Here is a 23,530-nt window from a genome sequence, read left to right as displayed (position 1 = left end):
CATATTTTCTGCATATTTATTTTTCTTCGCTTTTGGTACACCCAAGGGATTTTCGCATAGTTAGCACGGAGGGTTTCCCCTTTCATTTGAGTGACTGTAGAACATGCTTTTAAAGTGTGTTTCAGGGCTCTCCTGGGGTGGGAGTGGGGGTGAGGCTCAGCAGGTTAGGAATCCCACGTTGTCACTGCTGTGGCACAGGTTTGATCCCTGGCCTGGGAATTTCCGTATGCCGTGGGCGTGGCCAACAACCACCAAAAAGTGTGTCTCAGGGTTTATTGTACCAGAATGTGACAGAGGGACTTGAAAGCTCTTTCCAGTCCTTTAGAATCACAACAATCCCGTAACAAATATACTCTTACATAGGCCACTTTCCACTTGGGTAAATAAATCTGTAAGATAAGTTCCTAGGCGAGGACTTGCTAGATCAACAGGATTTGCATGTACATTTTGGCACAGAGTTGCACCAATTTGTACTTTCCTAGCCAGTGTCAACAGACTGCTAGTTTCCAGGAATTGTTGCCTGCTCGGTGTCCTGTCACAACAGTTCTTTCTGGCCCATCTGAGAAGTGACACAGGTCCCTTCTAATTTGACTTGGTGCATCATCGCCAATCCATAAAGTTAGACTTTGTTGTTCTTTTATATTTTTGCCCATTTAAAAAATGGGTTGCTCTTTCCTCACTGATTTATAAAGGCTCATTACAGCTTAAGGAAATGACTTCTCTGAATATGCATATTATAAATTTTGCAAATGTTCCTTCTCTTGAGGTTTGTTTTTTGTTTTTTTTGCTTTTCTTGAAATTGTCTACAATTAATCACTCTTGTGCAGCCTGTTTTCCGGTTCTTTTAATTCAAATGAAATGGTTTGTTTTTGGAGCATCAGGCCCTCGTAATAACTTTGGTAATCACTGTGGTAATTCTTTGCCAATCATGTTTTAAAATTTTCTGGAACAAAACTACCAAGACATACATATTTCAAAAATGAGCTACAGTGTTACACACTTACAACCTAAGAAGTCTTTCAGCATATGCTTAAACAGAATTATCAGTCTTTTTAAAAGCATCATTGAGAAGTTTAACTCCCATACCAACAACTTTATAAGGTCCAGGCAGTACTGCAACTAATGCAATGCTAGCCACGTCAAGGATGCGCGAAACATTTAAAGAGCCTCCACTTTTAGTTACTTCGATGCTTTCTTTGAGTTCATCTATCTCTTTATTTAACTCTTCAGCTTCCTTTTTAAATCCTTCTGTAAGTAGTTCTTCTTGCATCTGTAAAAAGGAGAGAATCCCTTTTAGAAAATACCCAATTAGCAGCATTTTGCATCTAACAACTACAGCAGATAAGCAAGTAGGTAAGCGTCTCTGCTACCTTAGATGTTTCTGGATGTTTGTCCAACATTTGCAAACATTTAGACCTGGATAGGGAATGCATCCAGGGTTTATAGCTTCCCATGATCCCTTACCACCAACACCCTGGGCGGGGAGGGGTTGGGCCAAGGTCAGGCCTGAAGTCTACCCCAGTAAGGTGTTCCAGCCCAAAGAGTGCACTTTTGGAGGGAACGTAGGGCAAATCTAAATATTTGTCAGTTTCACTGAGGTAGGGGGACTATACACATGTCACAAATAATGGCACTGCTGATCTCTTTAGAGGTCTGACTGTCAAACTCCAGGATGGGACAAAGAATGCATTGACGGTAGGTGTATAAAATGCAGCCAGCAGTTCCCTGGTGGCCTTGTGGGTTAAGGATCTGGTGATGTCGCTGCTGTGGCTTGCGTTGCTGCTGTGGCATGGGTTCGATCCCTAGCCAAGGAACTTAGGCATGGCTCACACGTGTGGCCAAGAAAAAATAAAAAGAATCAGGCAGATCTGGAAACAAACGCAGCAAATTTTAGCACTTTCAGCATCCTGGATTTCACACCGTGCACAATGGGATACTTTCAAGAGCAGATGGAACTGTTCCGGGTCTGTGATGGTTGTGCCAAAGGTTCTAAGGACAGCAGGGCTGCAGCCACTTGGGGGCAAATGTGGTCCTATAATCAGCACCTGGCCCGCCTTTCCTGTGCCCTCCAAACCCCAGCACTAGGGAAGGTGTGGAGTCTTACAGATGCAAGAGGTGTACGGATCCCCCTCTCTGACGTCACAGGGACTCATGTATCTTTGGATTTGGCTCTGGGATCTGACGCAGGGTCAACTTTCGGTTCCTTTCTTCTTGAGGTGCTAGGGTTGTGTCCCTCACGTCCTGCCCAGGCCCATCGGACTCACCTTCAGCTTGTGCTCCAGCATCGTTTCCTGCTGCCTCAGATGGCTTTCTCTTTCCTTATCCATCTTCTCTTTCAGTTGGTCTATGTTTTCCTGGAGGCTTCTCTGTTGCGCCTCCATTTTTTGATCCTCTTCTTTCTGTTTCTCTCTTAGCAGCACCTGTTCCCTCTCTGCTGCCTGCGTCTTGGCACACTCAACTGTTTCGGGGGGTTTAAAGAGGGAAGAAAATAAGAGCTCTGCGGAGCTGTACCCACCTGAGCCCAGAGACCCAAACGACTCTAAAATGTCAGGGAGGAATTGACTATTCCTGCTAGACACAGAAAACGTGCTTCAGCCTGTGGTGGAAAAGCACTGAGCGGGTGTGCATGCCACCCAGACTCCCTGGTTACTTTCAGGTATAGCAGAGAGATTCCACAGAAGACGAGGAAGCTCTGGTGTCAGGAAGGGTGGCTCTAAACCTGCCGAAGAGCAGCCCGGGAGCCCCTTTCTCTTTGTGAGCTCGGCTCTCCCCTGTACCTGCTATGGCCTTGTCTCCATCAGTGAGGGCTTTGTCTGCCTGCAGGATGGCCACCTCTGTTTCTTCCTGCGACCGTAGGAAGCTCTGGAGGACCTCGGTTGCCTGAGGAAAATAACAAGAAGCAAAGACGTGTCCGGCAGCTAGGATAATCTAGTCTCCTGCTGGGGAAATTACTGGTTAGTAGAATTACAGGTTGGACCCTGAAAAGTCTCCATGCTTTGAAGGATCCCCAGATGGTTACTGACCCGGGAATTAGGTGCGGTCGTACACGCATCCATCCGCTGTTGTTTGCAGCAGCAACATCAGCGCGTTGTTTTCCTTCTGACTAGTGCTTATCTGTTCTTCCTTTATTAGGATATCATTTATGGATACGTCAACTTGTAGCTTCTACCGTCTCTTCCAGGAAGCTTTCCTCAGCTTTATTCTGAGTTCTGAGTAGCTGTCAAGAACTTACGGTTGTCCTCTCAGCTCTACCACTTGATGACTGTGTGATCTTATTAGGCAGCTTAGTAACATCTCCATACATTGTATTTCTCACTTTTCTAACGGGGGTGACAGCACTACCTATTTCGTAATTCTGAGGACTAAACTGATTGTCTAGGCAAAATGGTGGAGCAGAGGACTTCTTGCTGTGGCTCAGAGGGTTAGGACACAACGCTGTCTCTGCGAAAATGTGGGTTTTATCTCTGGCCTCGCTCAATGGGTTAAGGACCTGGCATTGCTGCAAGCTGCAGATGCAGCTTGGATTTGGCGTTGCCGTGGCTGTGGTGTCATCTCAGCTGCAGCTCAGATTCGACCCCTAGCCTGGGAATCTCCATATGCTGCAGGTGCAGCCATAAAAAGAAAAACAAATGGAGAGGTAGAAAAACCTGAAGTTCAGCTCCTCTCACAGGCACACCAAAGCCACAACTATTTGCAAAACAACCATCAAAGAAAACAACTGGAACCCCTCAGAAAAGATCTCCTACAAGTGAAGATAAAAGGAAGAACCACGACAAGATGGGCAGGAAGGGTGGAGTCTTGACATTGTCAAATTCTGTCGCCCCGGGTGGATTATTCACAATCCAGAGAATAATTACAACAGTAGGAGTTCTTCCAGGTTGTGAGAGGCCTGAGCTCCACAGAGGGCTCCCCAGCCTGGGGTCCTGGACCAGGAAGACCATTCTCCAGAGCACTTTGCTTCAAAGGCCAAACTCGAGGGTTTTCCAGAGGGCTGGAGAAGGAGAGTCTTCACTCTGGCGGGACACACACTAAACCTCATGGGCTCTGGGACCCAGGGCAGAAGCTGTTGTTTGATAGGAGCCTGGGTCAGACCTGCTGCTGCCTCTGAGCGTCTCTCAGAGAGGCAGGACGCCACTGCAGCTCTCCCTGGGAACACGGACACTGGAGGCATCTGTTTTGGGGAGCTCGTTCTACCACGTGGACACGGGTGCTGGCAATGGCCATTTTAGAATCTTCTCTCTGGCTCATTAGCCCCAAGATGCAGCCCCACCCTGGTCCAGGGTCTGCAGGGGCCCGTTCTGGGGTGCCTCAGGCCAAGCAACCGACTAAGCGTGGACACAGACCCAGCCACCAGTAGACAGGCTGCCTTAAGACTGTCTAAGCCCACAGCCCCCTCTCCATGCCATGGAGAGGAGGCTTGCTCTCCAGAGCGCCAGGGTCCAGCCCCATGCACCAGTGCACAGGCACTAGACCTGAAATCCTCAGAGCACTCTGGCCAGAGAGCCCAGGACCCAGATCCACCCACCGATGGGAGACACCAGTTGCAGTAAGAACCCAGTCCCTTAGCTGGTGGACCCCACCCACCCACCAGCAGGTCAGATCCTGCCCTGGAACCAGCTTGGCTCAAGCCTTCCCCAGTGGCAGGTCAACAGAAGCATCAAGACACCCCCGGCCAAGCAGCCAACTGTGTCAGGAACTGGCTCTACTCCACAGTGATCCAGCGTGTGCTCCGGGACTCCTGGGCCCTGCACCCAGACTCCTAGACTCAGCTCTCTGGACCTCACTCCACTCACCAGTAAGTGACCCAGAGCCTCTGGAATTGCATAGCCCTAGACCCAAAGCTCCCCAGAATCCCACAGTCAGCCTCCCGGTAACCTGGTCCCACCAACCAGTGGCCACCAAACTCTACACCAGGTGGGACCCGGCAATCAAGTGAACCAACAAAGACCTTCTGACTCCAATCTGCTGTTCTCTCCCAACCTCTTACTCCTCACCTTAACTCCTTTCTTGGGCACTAGCTTATAGTCCTCTTCAACTTTGTTCTTTGCATTTAAGTAGAGACCGTGTCCTCCAGGGACGAAGAAAGTTCCTCTCGAAATACTTGTCATTAAGGGCTCCGATAGCTTCTTAAGCTCAGCCTGACAGTATTTCAGAGATGTATCTTCATTCTTCAGCAAAAAATCTTCCTTTATTTTCTCAATCAGGACCTGTCAGAGGAATGTGGGGAAATCCAATAAAGAAACTGTCAGAGGAGAAGGCCACCTGTGATCCTCCTGAAGCAGCCTGAGGACATCAGGGTGACCTGAGACACAGAACAATGGACGTTCAGAATCAGGGGTCCAGTTTTAGTCCCAGTTCTGACTGATTCTTTGTGTGACTAGAGGGGATTCTCTTAACGCGCTTGGGCTCAGTCTCAACATCTGCGATGGGGTTGGCAGAGGCGACCTGCCCCTTTAACGGTAGTAGCATCACGATCCATCCATCAACAGTGAGCAATGGAAGCTCAATTATGATTGCCAGTAGGGTTCCTGCGGCACACTCGGGTGGTAGTGATAAAAATACACACATAGCAAATCAGCTGGCTACTAACGAATTAAGTATATACTGCAGAGAGTCTTGAACTCTTTGTGAATTCCTGCTTCACGGGGGATTTGAGCTTGTGAAAATATAGGAACAGAAATTTTTTGCTTGTCCTTATAAATTACAATTGATCTGGTTTTACTCTATATGAACGAAGAGATTTTTCTAACTTGTAGGATGGTCTAAGGTAGACTAAAAGGCAAATTTTGGCGAAGAGCCCAGTGGTACGTTGACTTGTGGTGTCCACACGTTCTCTCCCCTGGTGTCCCCATGCCGTGGAGTCCCTGGACTTGTGGATGTGACGAATGACGGTGCTGTGTTTAGATTAGATGATGTGGAACAGGTTGACTGTATGAAATGGAGATGACCCAGGTGAGCCTCACCTACTCAAGAGCCTTTGAAAGGAGTTTTCTCCAGTTGGTGACAGAAGAGGTGGAGAGATTAGGAAAACAGAATGGGATACAAGGACCCATTGCTGGTTTGAAGGTGGAGAGGGTTCCTCAGAGCCTCCATGGGAGCACCAAGCCCATCCGAATGAACCTTGTATCAGTTTGGTGCCCAGAGCGGAGCAGCCATATACTCTGTCCTGGGATCTGACCTGAAGAACTATATGCTAATACACATGCATTGTTTCAAGCCACTAAGCATGGGGTGATTTGTTTTGCCACAGGGATAGACGGTAGCCTGTAGAGCCCTGTCACTCACAGGAATCCAAACCCTCTTATGATAAGAAGCGCATGAACCATGGAGTCAAAAGGAGCCATCTAGGCCCCATCCTAGAAGAAAGGAAACAGGAAGGACATATTCTAGGGCACATTACCACCAGCTTCTTCTGGAACTCCTGCTTGTCATCCTTGAAGGAGCGCTCCATGAAGACCGCAATGGCCTCCTTCTCGCAGGCCGCGTGCACCTCCAGCAGCTCCAGGAACGTGTCTGTGGGGAGGCTCAGTAGCCGGGCCATCCGATCGCTGTAGAGGTCGGCTGCCTTCTGCACGGCCGCTGCGTTCTCGCGTTGGGCCAGAGTTACCACTGCGTTCTCCAAACAAGGAACTTCTCCACTGTTGATGGCTTCTAGGTATGTCTCCACCAGAGCTGCCAGCCCTGAGGGACACACCGTATTTAGGAAAGAGAGTTTTCACCTGTTTAGCTAGCTTTAGAGATACGCAACCAGCATTCTAAAAATCACGGAAATGTTATTGAACTTGAAGTGTCTTTTAGTCTTTCTTCTCCTCACCTTCATCCTTTTTCCATCCTTGCATTCTCTCCCTTTTTCTTTTATGACTCTATTTTTAAAATAACGTCGCTGTGTCTCCTAGTCACCCTGTCTTCCATGGTTCTCAAATTCATCACATCGCAACATCAACCGAATGATCTCAGACAATACGCTTAGGGTCTCCCAGAGCACTTCTCGCATTGTAATAACGTAAAGAAGACGTACTATACATGGAAGCGCATTACATAACTTGTGGGTACTATTTGTAAATGCAAATGCAGAGCTCCTTGTAAAATGTCATCAAGAATTTCAGGACAGTGACACAAACATGAAACAAAGCAGGGCTCATCTCAGCCCAGGACACAGTGGGACTGCCCAGTTCCAGGTGCATAAAGCCAGCCCTGTGTGTAACTTTGTACTTACATTTGTTGCTTAGACTCTCAATGAGCTTACATGGATTCGTGGCCTACTGTTTATTTTTTCATTTGTGTCAATTCACACACTGCCTTGCATAGCCTAACTTGAAGCACTCACCCCATCAGATAGCTCATTTCCACCCTGGACTCATATCTTTAGATTTATACTCTCGTGAGATTTGGTCGGCTTCAAAAGCACTCATACAGGGAAATTTTAATGACGAGACATGCATTTCCATGTGAGGCATGAAGATGTGTCTTCCCGCATTGCACAGAGAAGGAGACAGTTACTGACAAACCCAGAGAGCAAACACAGCTTCCTCACGTGCACTGAGCCCAGAGAGACAGGCTGTGACCGAAGAGACTCACCTCCCCCAGTGACAGTGATTCCGTCACTTAGGGTCTTGGTCTTTGCGTGGTCGAAGATGTAAGAACAGAAATTCTTTGACTGCTCTAGGAAATTCCTATCCAGTTGGTCGTCTGGCAGCTCTTCAATATGGAGCAACTGCTGTCTGTTGTTTGTAGGCCGGTCAAAGACAAAGCACTTCCGTTTCGGAAAAAACTTCCTGATACACTCTCTGGGCATGTTGGAATTTTGGATATTGGGATTCCAGCCTGAAGAAGTGGGAAAAGAGCAGTCACTGAAGGGACAGCCTTCAGGTAAAGGGGCTGAGGACTTTTGCTTCCAGGCATCGTTGCATCTCCGTTATCGCCCGAATCATGCAAATCTCTTTAAGCTCGTCTATCTAGGAATGGAAAAGCCCCCTTTTTTAGTGCAGAGCTGAGAGTGAAGGAAATACTTTCGAGGGGGAAAGGGAGGCATCCATTAGCCAGGGAAGACATTCTGATTGTTTTTCTTAATCTCCCGTGGGGTTCAGTGGATCACCTATTTACTAGATGTTTCTTGAATGAATGATAGATTTAGCCAAGAAATTGTCAGAAATGTTTTTCTGCTGTTTAGTCGCCATGTCAGAAATGGCATGTGGGCTAAAGTAAATAAGGATCCTTAGGACATTGCTGGTGAAATAACATGTGGAGGACAAATGACCCAGGACGAGGAAGAAAAATTTTATAAAACCAGATAAAAAGAAATACACATTTTATGAACGTGTTTGGAGATACTTTAGCAGACACCATCCCAGGGTAAGTTTGGCCCAAATGAGACTTGGAGACCTCGTCACTCCTCTGCATCATTCTACCTTGGACGTGAAAATGCCACACAGAGTGATTCTGGAAATATGTCAGCAGTTCAGTAAATAGTGACTGAAAGGATAAATGAATGATTAAATTGAAAATGAACATTGCAGAGTTCCCATTGGGGCTCAGTGGTAACAAACCCAACTAATATCCATGAGGGCACAGGTTCAATCCCTGGCCCTGCTCAGTGGGTTAAGGATCTGGTGTTGCAGTGAGCTGTGGTGTAGGTCGCAGATGTGGCTTGGATCTGGTGTTGCTGTGGCTGTGGCATAGGCCTGCATCTGTAGCTTCAATTCGACCCGTAGCCTGGAAACTTACAAATGCTGGGGGTTGGCCCTGAAAAAAATAAAATGAATATTGTTTCTAGGGACCACCCATCATCTGCTCTGCTAAATATAATCGAGTAATTAACTTATATTAACATGACTATAAGGCTCTAGAATCAGGGGTGTGAAAACATGGGGAAAAGCATGGAAGGATCTGACAGTCTTACTGGAAGGACATGGCAGTGCTTTTTTTCTGAACTCTTCCGTGTATAAGTAGCCTGTGTACGAAGGATGTAGCTACACAGGCTAGTAAAATAACACTGCATGAAAGGTATTTCAAAAATTAGTGCTTTTGTGTACCGACCGTGTGATTCTGTTTACCAATTTCCGATTTGATTGGACATATCTTCCTCAAACAGGAAAAGAGAAGCACTTAAACTGAATATGTAGTGTAAGTACGTGGGCTTTTCTTTTCCATGTATGAATTTTTCTAAAACCACTGGATCTAATATTGGGTTCTAAATTTCCTCTGTGAAAGGTAGGACTTCCCGTGTGGCTCACAACATAACTACTCGGCGTTGCTTCTACAGTGGCTGTGGCTCGACCCCTGGCCTGGGAACTTCCATATGCCGCAGGTGTGGCCACTTGTTAAAAAAATAAAAATAAATAAATAAATAAATAAATAAATAAATAAATAAATAAATTTCCTCTGTGAGCTTCTGCTCCAGGCACTGGAGTTTTTCCAGTAACAAGGATGACCGAAGCCACACCCACCTGTGGTTGACCAAGCGCCCTTAGCATGGCCTCAGTCCCATCTCAAATCGAGACTGACGTCAAGTTCTGAATGCTGAAGCTCTGTTGACCCCACGTCCTACTGAACCTTCCACCACCCCGGCCGTGCTCTGATACCTGGAATCAACTTCAAGGCATTCTCCAGGTACTCGTCTTCGGTGATGGGGTATCCATCTAACTCTAGCTCCAGCATGAAGTCCCGAACAGTCCAAACAAAGTCTGGGAAGAAACTCACGAACTTGGCTGAGTCCTCTGCTTCACCAGAGATGGCAGAGGACGTTGTCCTGATGAGTTTTGTCAGTTCAGTCACGTAGCTGGGATCTGAGCTAAGGAATGAGAAGCACTGTACGTCGCAATTTCCAGATCCCACCCCCGAAGTTCTCTCAACATTCTCTTTGCCCCCTTTTCCCTTCTCATCAGCCCTGAGAAAGGAGTCATGGGAAAGAAGAAGCCGTGTCAGTTGCTCTCCCCCCAACGTCAATGAGACGTGGTGGCTGCGTTCCTGGCAGGATACTGCAGCTGCTCCAGGGCCTGGTGGTTGATGGTGTTCATGCTGTTGTAGACGAAGACGCTGCTCAGAAGCACGGCCAGGGCAAAGATCCACGAGTCGTTCTTGGAGTCGCCCTAGAAAGCACATCACCGCAGGGGGTTGAGGAGCCTTCACCTCCTCTCATTCACGTGTTCATTTACCCTAACAGCTGTCCTGTACCTCAGCCGTAAGGCAGACAGCATACATTTTCCAGACAATGCTGAATTCAAACCTTTCTGGTGTTGGCACTGACCCCTCTTGGGGCCTCGGTTTTATGCGCTGTTAACAGAGGTGAGTGACATCATAAATGTGTGTCATCTCTGTTTGACACAGTGCTTGGAGCACAGGATTTATGCAATAATAAGAGGGACATGACTCCTTGCAACTTTTTCCCTGATCATGAGCCATATTAGGGACAAAAATACTATTCGGTTAAATTAATCAGCTACTCATTGTGCATTTAGCCAACAGCAGAGTCTGCATTTGCTTGTGCATTTGCAGCTGACAGTCCCTGCCCTAGAGAGATGGCTTTCTGGAGGGGCAGATGTACATGGGAACGTGTAAATACAGCCAAGATGATAAACGACCAGGTGTGGAACCAAATGTTTTAGTGTAAAAGACACAGGGGCCGCGCCAAAACACCAGAAAAAGTCCCCTGTGAATTCGGAGCAAGATGTGATCCTGTCTGACAGGGACATGATGGCATTAGCTTTACAAGGGCTGGGCTGTAAAGAATTGAGAGGGTGTGGATGTGTGGAGCTGTGGGGACCACACGGGTGGGAGGGCTCACCGAAGCTGACCACAACTGTCAGAGTGGGGTCGTAAAAAGGTAAAAATTACATAGTCACTTTCTTTGACTGAAGCAGTGGTCACCCATGTGGTGGTAGATGATTCTGCTGAAAATGAGACTTAGGGCAAGTCACAAGTGACTTTGGACTAGAATGAGAGACGACGCCAAAGCACCACATGTAGCAACAGCAGCAAGATGTTCTGCTGCTCTCAGCTTACAGTCTGGCACATTCGGGCTCCTCGACAAATGTGATTGCATCTAAGGGAGGTGATGCAAACGACAGTCTCATAGGCAGCAAGAGACCATCTTGGGTTAACACTGAGGTGGTCGCTGAATACTTTAAATCTGGATTTTTAAATTCAGAATTTCTGAATTCAGGCTCCAAAGCCTTTCTGCAGTATCAAACGCCAAAGACTCACTGCGACTACTTGCAATTTAGACACAGACGAACACAGATAAGGAGAAAGGCTTGGGGACTGCAAGTAATACTGTGAAGACAGAATTTCTGAGGTTATCCTATTTATATTTTTTTGGCGGGTACATAGCTCATGTTTTTATAGAAGTCATTGACGAATTCCTCTTCTGAGCCCCAGAACTTGGAATAAGACGTCTCTGATATAGCTGAGCTTTTCTGGAGATTTTAAACATTGATTATTCACTGAACACCTGTTGGAATGGTTTCTACCTCCAGTCCCATCAACTCCACACACCTTAGCCTGTGGAGCCTCTGGGGTCCATGGATTATAGCTTCTGCCAGGCTCTCCCCGAACTAGAACAGCTGGAGTGGGGTTTCAGTTTTTTCATCCATGGTTCCCCGTACTGATTACACCCCTCATTTCTTATCTTCCTAACTAAGATCTGGGCTCATATCTCACTCACTGTGATATGTATTGCACTTACCACAAAGCCCTGGAATTCAGGTGCCCAATAAATATTTGTTAACTTATATCTTTCACCCCAATGTTAAAAATAAGAAGATCAATCCTTAATAACCAAAGTATTTATTGAGGAATAAATTCAAGGGAAGAGAATTTAGCCTCATTATCCATAACTGGCTTTGTCATTGACAGGAATCCATTGTAAAATTTGCATTGGGGTGGGAAACTGAAATGTAAGCGGAGCATCGAGATGAAAGACGATTCCGTGCCTTACCTTCTCCACATCACCCAGGCCCTCGGTGTCCAGAAGGACCAGGATGTGGTCTGGCTTGGAGGGGTGGGGGACACACCACATCCAGATGCCCTTGGTTTCAGATCGCACTGTAGAGCCCAGACGGAAACCTGCAAAGGAAGAGGAGAAAACGACACACAGTAGGAGGAGACAGTTCAGGCTGCCCATGGGTTGCTTTGGGTAAACATGCCTGAAGATGAGTGCTTGCCCAGGGAAGAAGATGCTTCCATCACCAGTTAACCTTGACTGAGTGTGAATTTTGTTTGCTGTTCTTCCTGTGTTGGGACTGGGGTGGTGAGTCACAATTCAGGTGTTTTAACATTCAGAGAAGAGTTAACACCTATTCTTCTGAAACCCTTCCAAAAAATTGCAGAGGAATGGAGTTCCCATTGTGGCTCAGTGGTAATGAACCAGACTAGTAACGATGAGGATGCAGGTTTGATCCCGGGCCTCACTCAGTGGGTTAAGGATCTAGCACTGGTGTAGGTCACAGACGTGGCTCAGATATGGTGCTGATGTGGCTGTGGCATAGGCCAGCAGTTACAGCTCTGATTTGACCCCTAACCTGGAAACTTCCATATGCTACAGGTGCAGCCCAAAAAAGACACACACACACACACACACACACACACACACACACACACAAACATGCAAAATTGCAGAGAAAGGAACACTCCCAAGCTCATTCTATGAAGCCACCATCACAGTGATACCAAAACCAGACAAAGATACCACAAAAAAGGAAAATTACAAGCCAATATTACTGATGACATAGATGTAAAAACCTCAACAAATTATCAGCAAGTCAAATCCAACTATATATTAAAAGGATCATGCACCATGATCAAGTGGGATTTACCCCAGGGATGCAAGGATTCTTCAGTATCTGCAAAACTATCAATGTGATACCACATCAATAAACTGAAAAAGAAAAACCATATGATCATCTCAATAGATGCAGAAAAAGCTTTTAACAAAATTCACCACCCATTTCTAATTAAAACTCTCCACAGTGTGGGCACAGAGGGAACCTATAGCAACATAATGACAAAACCACAGCTAACATCTTTGTCAATGGTGAAAAACTGAAAGCATTTCTGCTAAGATCAGGAACAAGATGAGTATGTCCACTTTCACAACTATTATTTAATGTAGTTTTGGAAGTCTACTTTCACAACTGTTATTTAATGTAGTTTTGGAAGTCCTAGCCACAGCAATCAGCGAAGAAAAAGAAATAAAAGGAATCCAAATTGAAAAAGAATAAGTAAAACTATCACTATTTGGAGATGATATCTTACTATACCTAGAAAAATCCTAAAGACACTGCCAGAAAACTGTTAGAGCTCATCAGTGAATTTGGTAAAGTTGCAGGATACAAAATTAATACACAGAAACAAATTGCATTTCTATATACTAACAATGAATGATCAGAAAGAGAAATTAGGGAAACTATCTCATTTACCATTGCATCAAAAAGAATAAAATGCCTAGGAATAAACATACCTAAAGAGACCAAAGAGTTGTAGTCTGAAAACTATAAGATGCTGATGAAAGAAATCAAAGATGACACAAAAAGATGGAAAGATACACCACGTTTTTGGATTGGAAGAATCAATATTGTCAAAATGAGTAGACTATCCAAAGTGATTTACATATTCAACACAATCCCTATCAAATTACCAATGGCATTTTTTGCAGAACTAGATAAAAAAATTTAAATTTGTATGGAAAAACAAAAGACCCCAAATAACCAAAGCAATATTGAAAAAGAAAAACAGAACTGGAGGAATCAGACTCCCTGACTTCAGACTCTACTACAAAGCTACAGTCATCAAAACAGTATGGCAATGGCCCAAAAATGGAAATATAGATCATGGAACAGGATAGAAAGCCCAGAATGAACCCAAGTACCTATGGTCAACTGATCGGTGACAAAAATCAATAAGGACTAAGTCAGGCAACCTTGTAGAAAAAAACTTCTTGAAATAGAAAATGCAAATTGCAAATAAATATGTGAAAATGTGCTTAAACTTATTTGCTGTGAGACAAATAACATGCAATTATACAGACACCAGATCAGCAAAAGCTAAATAGCATTTTTACCAAATTTTTATGAGGATGTGGAGAATTCTAAATTACTGCTAATAAACATATACATTGAATATAAAGCTTGAAAGGCTGTTTGATATTATCGAGAAAGGCTGAAGACTTAAAACCCCTTGATTCAGCGATTCTACTTCTTGGTATATCACAAGGAAGTTAGTGTACATGTGCACCAGGATATAGATACAAGAATATTCAAGACAGCACCAGTCATTAAAGAGAAAAGTGACAAAGAATGCCAGTGTTCATCAACAACAAATGGATGAATAAATTGTGACAGCCTCTGTCAGCTGCAAAGTATAAAATAGTGAAAATAATTACAGACACCTATGACAAACGGAATGAACCTCATAAACTTCTTATTGAGACGATGAAGTAAGTTCTCGGTGAGGATCAGAATGTAACTCCCCGTATCAAGTTTCAGCTATTTTAAGAAATATATACATAGACTGTAAAAACGAGTTTAAGAGTGAAAGAATGCACTATGAAAATCAAACATTGGTGAGCTCTAGTGGGATGTGATTTGGGCTTTTGGGTATTGGTGTTTTTATTTATTTATTTATTTATTTTTGTCTTCTGTCCTTTTAGGGTCATACCTGCGGCATATGGAGATTCCCAAGCTAGGGGTCTAATCGGAGCTGTTGCTGCCAGCCTGCACCACAGCCACAGCAACAAAGGATCCAAGCCATGTCTGCGACCTACACCACAGCTCACGACAACGCTAGGTCCTCAACCTACTGAGCGAGACCAGGGATTGAACCCACAACCTCGTGGTTCCTCGTCGGATTCCTTTCCGCTGAGCCACGATGGGAATTCCCAGTGTTTTATTTCTTGATCTGGGCAGTGACTGAATAGATCACTGTATCACCCTTATTATATATGTATTTTTGTGCACTCTTCTGTATGTGGTATAGTTCACGTATTAGAAAAGACTAGTCAGAGAAAGAGAAGGGGATAGTTTATCAAAGTTTTGTTGTGAAATTAAGCCCCTCCGAATGGGCGGTAGCCCCACTGAAATGTGGGGTATAGGGATTTTGCTGTCTCTTCTTCCTTCCATCCCTTTCAAAGATCAACGCATGTTGAACAACATTTGCGTGCTACTTGAGATGACCCTGTAGTTTAGGGCCAAAAGGCGGGAGGAGAAAGGAAGGGAGTAATTGCTGAAGATGAGCCCTGAGCAGATGGGAGTGGATGGGATCACGGCCAAGGAGGTGGGTGTTCTGAAGGGGCGGGGAACTCTCTCCTACTGGACAGAAGCAAGAGAGAGGGATGAAGCTATAGATTTGGTGGTGCCAATCAGGACCTTTCCCCGATGGGAGGGGTTAGGCTCCTCTTTCACACGATTGGAGGGAGGAGGATCAGCAGCCTGTGTTATGGCTACTTCCAAGCAAATGGTCCTGAACCACACTGGTCAACACTCACCATGGTTCTGTCCTGCCAGGCGGTTCATCAGGTAGGATTTTCCTGTCCGATACAGCCCTGCAATGGTCACCACCACCACAGGCTGACATATCTCGCCAAGAATCTTCAGAGCTTTGGGATTTACTGTCAGATGATTGTTCTGGTTCTTTACCAGACAGATGGGGTCCATCGTGGTGGCTCCAGATGCCATGGGAAGCTGTAACACAGAAGAACAACTCAGTAGAACACAAGATGCCAAAGACGCCTCTCATGGTCACACAGTCATGTGCACATCAGCTTTCTGCTGGTGGAACATAAATATCAATTTTCTCTGTTTTGTATGTTTCTAAAAGATGAGTATTTAGCCTAGTATGTCAAGGCCTGGACCGATACTTCATTACATTCTCTTATTGATCCTTAATTGAACCCTAAAACCACCTTGCCCGTGGGATGCATACATTGAGTAGAATGAGAAAACAAAGCACTGATGATGGAGCCTTAAGAACGTTAACATGGGGGGGGTAAGTAGAGGCAGAATGGGACACGCAGGAGAGGAGGAGGGACCAGAGAGGCTTTCTAGAGTCCAGAATGAGTTGGTCTCTCATCAGCTGCACAAATATTTAGTGAGAACTACCGCCTGCCGGCCGCGGTTCTAGGTGCTTCGCATCAAACAGTGAACAAAATCTCCTGCCTTTTCTATTCTCGGAAGAGACAGAAACTCTAGAAGGTGAAGAATCAAAACACGTAACAGCATCCGGGAGGATGGTGAATGCTCAGCTGGAAACAGGCAGGGAATGGTGGAGAGAGTGTTGGGGGGCAAACTGACAAACTGACAGAGAAGGTAAGGGGCGACCCCAGCACCACAGGAGAAATGGCACCGCACAAAGCGGTGTGTGTCGGAATTAACTTATTAACTGAAATCGAAGGCTAGTTCTTATTTAAGCCCACAGAGAAGAAAGGCAAAAGCAACCAGGGTATTTTAAGGTCTTTTGGGGTCTGTCAGAGTCTCATGTCTGGGTGAGGCTCTACGGTTTTGTTTTGTTTTTTTATAATGATTTTTATTTTCTCCATTGAAGTTGGTTTACAGTGTTCTGAAATGATTTCATCACAAGGATTGGATGTTTCATGACATCAAAAGACAGCCGTCCGAGAGCTTCGCCCGTCCCTTTCTTTTCTCAAAGACAAGACTGCGCAAGCTTCACCAGCCTGTGCCCACTGTGGGAAGATTAACTTCTCCGTGCCTCGCTTTTCCTTCTGTAACATGACAGCACTAAAAGTACAAAAATCTGTTGGCCATTAGGAGGGTTACATATCTCGTGATGATTATAATGCTCTTAAAATGATGCTGGTACCCAGTAAACCCTACGTAGGTACCGTTTTAAAGTTGGATGTCTCTGAAGAGGGTCATTTCTGAATGAAAGTGGAGGATTTGGTTTTGGCCGGAAACAGCAGCCCTCGCCTCCCTGCGGTAAGCAAGTGGGAGAACGAACCCCCTGAGGAAAACGGGGGGCGGGCAGTGTTGCCCAGCAGAACGAGCCGAGAGAGAGGCAGCGATGGAGAAGCAAGCAGGCTGGAGGAACGCTGGGCTCCCCCGGGGTGTCCAAGTTCAGGTTCTGGAGGCTGGCTGTCAGGGTTCATAGGAGGGTTCAAGTCACTCCTTGTCTGCCAAGACCTCAAAAAAGGGCCTTCCTTCTAAAGCCCCCATTTTCTTACCAGTTTATAGGTAAAACAACAATTCTTGCTTGGTTCATTATGGTGCAGCTGGTAACAGGCCCTTAGTTATGAAAATAAATTTTCCTGGATTCATGGACTATTTCCATCATCAGCAATGAGACAAGACAAGGTGTTACATTGTATCAAGGTGTTCTGTGAGCTGTGGATCACCAAGAAATATTAGGTATCTGAAATCTTTTTATTAGAAAAATACATGAATTTATTTAACAGACTTCCTCTGTACAATTTTTTCCTTCCTTCCTTCCTTCCTTCCTTCCTTCCTTCCTTCCTTCCTTCCTTTTTTTGGTATAGTGCATTGGGAACAGAGATGGGGGATAAACCATGACCTATTACTGCTGTATTATGTGCAAATGAAAAAAGGGCCACTTCACTCAAAGGCGCTGGGGGGCAGGAAGAGGGAACTCTCATACAGAAGGACTGAGGTCAGAGAAGGAATTGGCAATTACAGACCCCAAGGGTCGAATCACCAACAGGAAGGAATCACCAGTGACAGCCCCCAACAAGAAAAGGTGTGCACTGCAGTGCTTACAAGAATATGCTACCTGGATAACTCAGCCAATGAGAACCACTCGGTACCCTGAACACAAACTTTTTTTTTTTTTTTTTCCAAACCACCCTCCCCAGCGCTCTCCCTTTTTTTTTCCCTATAAAATAATCTTCTTCTTTGTTGGACTTGTCTCTGGCTTTTTCTATAGTTTGCTTGTCCCAAATTGCAGTTCCTCTGCTCTCCATGGATAAACCCATCATTGCTGGTAAAATAATGGTTTGATTTTTAAGGTGAATAGCTATAAGCAAGAAAAACTGAAAATTTTATTTCTGAGACCGAATATTAACAAATCGTTCTTTGTGTAAGAGTCAATGAGTCTACAAAGATTTTCTTTAATTCAAAGTATCCTGAAGTATCAAAACCAAGAAATGTTTAAGCTCAGAACTAAACCAGTAGACTAGAAGAGCACTACTAGATGGTAGAATATGACCAGCGGTTTCCAAAGGTTACTGTTCAGGAGAATTATCTAAAGTGATAGTTAAAAATACCCCACACCTTGTATTTTCAGCAAGTATCAGAAGTTACCTGATGCAGTTCGTGCATGGACCAGTCATTAAAAACAGTGCAGGAGTTCCCGTCGTGGCACAGTGGTTAACGAATCCGACTAGGAACCATGAGGTTGTGGGTTCGGTCCCTGCCCTTGCTCAGTGGGTTAAGGATCCGGCGTTGCCGTGAGCTGTGGTGTAGGTTGCAGACGCGGCTCGGATCCCGTGTTGCTGTGGCTCTGGTGTAGGCTGGTGGCTGCAGCTCCGATTCGACCCCTAGCCTGGGAACCTCCATGTGCCGCGGGAGCGGCCCAAAGAAATAGCAAAAAGACAAATAATAATAATAATAATAATAATAATAATAATAAAATAAATAAAAACAGTGCATAATAGACAAACACGATCAGACCTTCCAGTTATTATTTACAGTTTTGTTTTTTAGGGAGAGTGGGGTTGAATTAGTCCGTATAAAAACAGCTCTGTAGTATTTGGAACATCGTGTTAATACAAAAATAATCCATGGCGAATCTCCTAGGATTTAAATTCCCTGTCCAGGAGCATCTTTTCTGCTCCCTCAGTGCCCAGCAGGGGGCAGTCCGAACTTGTCCGAGGAGGGGAGGAGGGGACCGGGGAGGCACCCTACCCGGCGCCTCGGGGTGCGGGCGAGGATGGGTCCCCCAGTCCTAGAAAGGCCCTCAGCCCCTTTGCGTAGGTGAGGAAGGATGCACTCGTCCTCGCCCTTGCAGAGCCCTGTGCCGCAGCCCTGGACTGGCGTCCGGGGGACCGGGGCGAGTCTCGCAGCCCCGGGGTCCCCACGGAAACGCTGAGCTGTCCAAGCCGCGCGCCTCGGGGGCGGCGCACCCTCCCACCGCGCGCTGCGCCCGCGGCCTCCCCTCCAGCCGGGTGGGTTTGGCGCTGCGGGATTTACTCGTGCTATTTAACGAAAATGAGTCTGGGAGGGGGTGAGCGAACTTACTTGGCGCGGATGCTGCAGCCTCGGACAGGTGCTCTGCGAGCCCGGTTCCGCTCGGGCTCCTGCGTTGGCTGCTCAGGAAACTGACTCTTCTCTTTATAAGCTGAGGGCGACCTATTGAAGGAGCTCCACTAAGGGGTCTGGTTTACAGGAAAAGAAAGTGAAAATGAAAGGGAGCGGCTTTTTTTTTTTTTTTTTTTTTTTTTTTTTTCTTCTCAGAGGCAGAAACCTAGATGAATTCAGGCAAAGACAGGGGTTCCTCCACTCATCCCCACCTAGCAATGTAAACCCAAGTGCGTCTCGACCCCATGGTGAACCGTGAACCAAGCAAGGGTGGGATGAGAGCGAGCGTTCCACAGCCTGTCTCTCAGGGGTACTTTTGTAAAGGAAGAGGTTTTGTTTATGTTTCATAGATTCATTTTCTTTCTTTTTCCTTTTTTAAAAAAGTATTTTTTTAACTCAATAGGTTTTTTTTTTTTCTCTTAGCAATAGAAGTATGAGTGTGCATAAAATTCTAGATTTTATAGCCCCGATACATTCACTATTACTTAGTTGCATATACTTAGAATTTTTTTCCTTTTCCTTTACTAATGTGGATCCAGATTAGGGTTAGGGCTTGGGAGCTGAGGAGGGAGAACCGTATATAGATTGAGGGTGAATCCAGATTTGGTGGTTGGGAGTTGATTCAGATTTGGTATCCTTTAAATCATTGTACTTACCTGTAGGTTAACGGCTTGGCTGCTGCTGTTAGGGAATCGGGTCCTTTTACTGGAGGAGCTGCAAACCAAAACGCTGAGACGCTGAAGTTTGCAGCCAAGAAAGTTTATTGACAAAGCCACCAAATAAAGAGGCAGAAAAACGAGTCTTAGGTCTGCCTCCCAGAAGGGGAGGAGCTTGGGGTAAAGGGGAGGGGATTGGTGTTCTGTGCAGGTGTTCCTAAGTTACATGCTTCTTCGCTGGGAGCATGCGTAAATTGAGGGGGAGTTGATAATGAAACACGCTGGAGAATTCTGAACTGTGATGTCAACAGGTCACCCGCGGGATAAACAAGTCTCTTCCGTGCAGACGCTGTACAATCATATTGGTTCTACCCATTTTCACCCAGTTTTTTAAGAAGAGAGTTTTTTGGGTTTTTTTGTTGGTTTGTTTGTTTTAAATAAGCTGTTTCCTTATCTGCTGTTCTGTAAAATGAACTCAAGAATTCTGTTAGTCACCAGTTTCTGTTACCGGGTTTTACTCCTACAGGGCACAGAGTCACTACCACAGCTGTATTTCAGTTGGCAGTGAGGGACAAGAAGGACGGTAGAATATGATCTCAAAGTTCTAAGGCCAAGAATCACCAAGAGCAGGTGCTTTTGCACCTGTTCCCTCTGCAGCCTTGCCTAGCTGCTAGAAAAAAAGTCCTTTGCCCGATTGCTAATAAGTTTATTTCGTTAGACAGAATGATACACTATTTGGAGCTGCAAAGCATGTGGTAACTCTAAAAAAGTATATGCAACAATATCAGGGACAGATATTTCTAGAATCCTGAGGCTAACCTTGGCAGATTCAAGGCATGAACCCAAGCTGGGACAATTACCATGGCCCGGGAATTCCTGATCCATGGAGATTGATTTAGGGGGAGACGGCACATGACCTAAAGCCAAATAAACTTAATCTGTGCTAAGTTACCTGGATTCAAGACATTTCTCTTTTTTCTCTCTCACTCTTAGTCTTGTACTGGCTGTCTTGTTCTCCTCTCTGTGTTTTCGTTAACTTTTCGTTATTGTGAATAAAGATGTGTGTTTTGAAATGAAGACAGTAGCACCACTTAGCTATGCCTGGCTCTAAACCATGACATATGTTATTACGTGCAAAGGGGGAACGTAAATTCGGAGTCTTACTTCCAGCTTGCATTGTTTGTAATTGCTTCAGGAGAAGTACTTTTAAAAAATTCTATTCCGTAATTCTTACTCTGCAAGTGTAATATTAGAAAAGGATGAGTGACTAAAATGGGTTCCTAACCTGAAGGTGGTCAACGAAGCTCGATTGAACCGAAATGAACTTTTCTTCATTTCCTAATGATTTAACTCCAGAAAAAATGGTCTACCATCTAACTTCAGAAATTGTGCTTATGTGTCACCTAGTGTCCTCAGCTTCGGGTGTAATGAAAATTCTGAGAGGAAGAGTCTTAATTTTTACATCCTGCTACTCAGAGTTTGGTGAAAGCCTACAGCTGTGGATGGGTCAGCACTCTAAGCAGCTCACCCTTGAAGCACTTTCAGTTCAGAAATCTGAGTGCAGTTCTTCAGGAGAGGAATGTGTGGGTACAAAGGAATAATGGCCCAATAGGGATGAGATTCTTAGGTCTGGGAGCTTTGGAATTGGAGACAGTAGCCACTGCTCCAAAATGTGTGTAAAAACAAGGCAAAAGTCTTGGATAGGCATTCCTGTCATGGCTCAGCAGTAATGAACCCAACTAGTATCCATGAGGATTTGGGTTCAATCCCTGGCCTCACTCAGTGGGTTCAGGATCTAGTGTTGCCATGAGCTGTGCTATAGGCCAGCAGCTACAGCTCTGATTCGACCCCTAGTCTGGGAACCTCCATGTGCCGCGGGTGTGGCCCTAAAAAGACAAAAAAATAAATTAATTAATTAATTAAAAAAAGTAAAAGTGCCTTGGATATTTCTGAGCACAGAAATAAACAGGGTAAGGAGTTCCTGTCGTGGTGCAGTGGAAATGAATCTGACTAGGAACCGTGAGGTTGGGGGTTTGATCCCTGGCCTCACTCAGTGGGTTCAGGATCCGGCATTGCCGTGAGCTGTGGTGTAGGTCGCAGATGCAGCTTGGATCCTGCATTGCTGTGGCTGTCAAGTAGGGTGGCAGCTGTAGCTCTGATTGGACCCCTAGCCTGGGAAACTCCATGTGCTGCGGGTGCGGCCCTAAAAAGCAAAAATAAATAAATAAATAAATAAATAAACAACCAACCAGCACCCCCCCCAAACTTGTCAGCAGCAGTTTCTACTCCCTTCACCTCCAAGTAAGAAACAAGACAAAAGAAGGCAGCAGTTTACTGGATAGACATCTAAACCTCTTCTCATGCAGGCATTAGGTGAGCTAGTATTGTGTAGTTTAAGATTTGCACTATAATCCTGTGATTATGATAAGACTATGAGGCTTCAATAGTCTTTCAAAGTAGTGAAAGTGAGTGAGAAAGTAAACACTCTTGGTGAAGTGTGTGTCAATCCAAAAAAATTAGGGGAGACAAGTACACTGAATGAGACTCCATCACAATGGATGAATCCACAGACACCTGGAGCTTCCAATTTTTTTTTTCTCACATTATCATGCAAGTTGAACAGTGCAGACTGTTGCCTTTGGAATGGATTGGCAATGAGATCCTGCTGTGTAGCACTGGGGACTATGTCTGGTCACTCATTATGGAGCATAATAATGTGAGAAAAAATAATGTATACATGTATGTGTAACTGGGTCACCTTGCTGTACAGTAGAAAATTGACAGGACACTGTAAACCAGCTATAATGGAAAAAATAAAAATCATTATATACATTAAAAAACTGCATTGAATTGATGCCCCTCTTAATCATCATAACTGAAAAAAAGGTGTGCCATTTTTCAAACGTAAATATTATATCTAGGAGTTCCCATCGTGGCTCAGTGGTTAACAAATCCAACTAGGAACCATGAGGTTGCGGGTTCAATCCCTGGCCTTGGTCAGTGGGTTAAGGATTTGGCATTGCCGTGAGCTGTGGTGTAGGTTGCAGATGCAGCTCAGATCTGGTGTTGCTGTGGCTCTGGTATAGGCCGGTGGCTACAGCTCCGATTTAACCCCTAATCTGGGAACCTCCATATGCCACGGGAGCAGCCCAAGAAATGGCAAAAAGACAAAAAAAAATTATGTCCAAATCTACTTTTTTTTTACAAGGCCAAACATACGATATAAATGGAGTCAAGCAGGAAAAATAAATAAAATGTGTCTTACCAGTAATAGCAAACGTACAGTAAAGGTAGGGAATCATCTGCAAACAAATATGATATCTAAACCAGTAATCATGAGAGGAGGAGAATACAAATGCAGAATGTTTGAAATGCATTTGAAATTAATGATCAGCAACTTAAATTACACATACACACACATACACCCGACACACACACACGGAGACTACTATATCAAGATCTCATGGTAATCACAAACCAAAAATCTACAAGAGACACACACACACACACACACACACACACATACACACACAGGAATCCAAGGAGATTGGACAAGATGGCTGAGCAGAAGAACTTAAGCTCACCTTCTCTCAGAAAAACACAAAAATTACAACT

General features: G+C 45.1%; 1 protein-coding gene across 1 annotated transcript; it reads right to left on the bottom strand.

Annotated features, from left to right (window-relative positions):
• LOC100155195 (guanylate-binding protein 7) lies at positions 1 to 20,065 on the bottom strand. Its single transcript, XM_021090310.1, has 12 exons — positions 19,916 to 20,065; positions 19,200 to 19,336; positions 15,479 to 15,674; positions 11,936 to 12,063; positions 9,979 to 10,088; positions 9,582 to 9,778; positions 7,579 to 7,824; positions 6,401 to 6,681; positions 4,995 to 5,207; positions 2,778 to 2,880; positions 2,265 to 2,458; positions 1 to 1,270 (listed from the first exon to the last, which is right to left on the bottom strand). The coding sequence occupies exons 3-12, from the start codon at positions 15,666 to 15,668 to the stop codon at positions 1,031 to 1,033; spliced, it is 1,902 nt and encodes a 633-aa protein (XP_020945969.1). The 5' UTR covers positions 15,669 to 15,674; positions 19,200 to 19,336; positions 19,916 to 20,065; the 3' UTR covers positions 1 to 1,030.

This window comes from Sus scrofa, chromosome 4, assembly GCF_000003025.6.
Source record: "Sus scrofa isolate TJ Tabasco breed Duroc chromosome 4, Sscrofa11.1, whole genome shotgun sequence".
Lineage (NCBI taxonomy): Eukaryota > Metazoa > Chordata > Mammalia > Artiodactyla > Suidae > Sus > Sus scrofa.
Note: the sequence above shows the minus strand (reverse complement) of the source record. Positions and strands in the feature narration are given on the sequence as shown.

Coding starts and splice junctions, on each gene's coding strand:
- LOC100155195 (XM_021090310.1), bottom strand. CDS start 15,668: ATGGCATCTGGAGCCACCACGATGGACCCCATCTGTCTGGTAAAGAAC. Junction 12,064..15,478: donor CCTGGCAGGACAGAACCATG/GTGAGTGTTGAC, acceptor CTTCCTTTGCAG/GTTTCCGTCTGGGCTCTACA. Junction 5,208..6,400: donor AGTTCCAGAAGAAGCTGGTG/GTAATGTGCCCT, acceptor TTCCTCTGACAG/GTCCTGATTGAGAAAATAAA.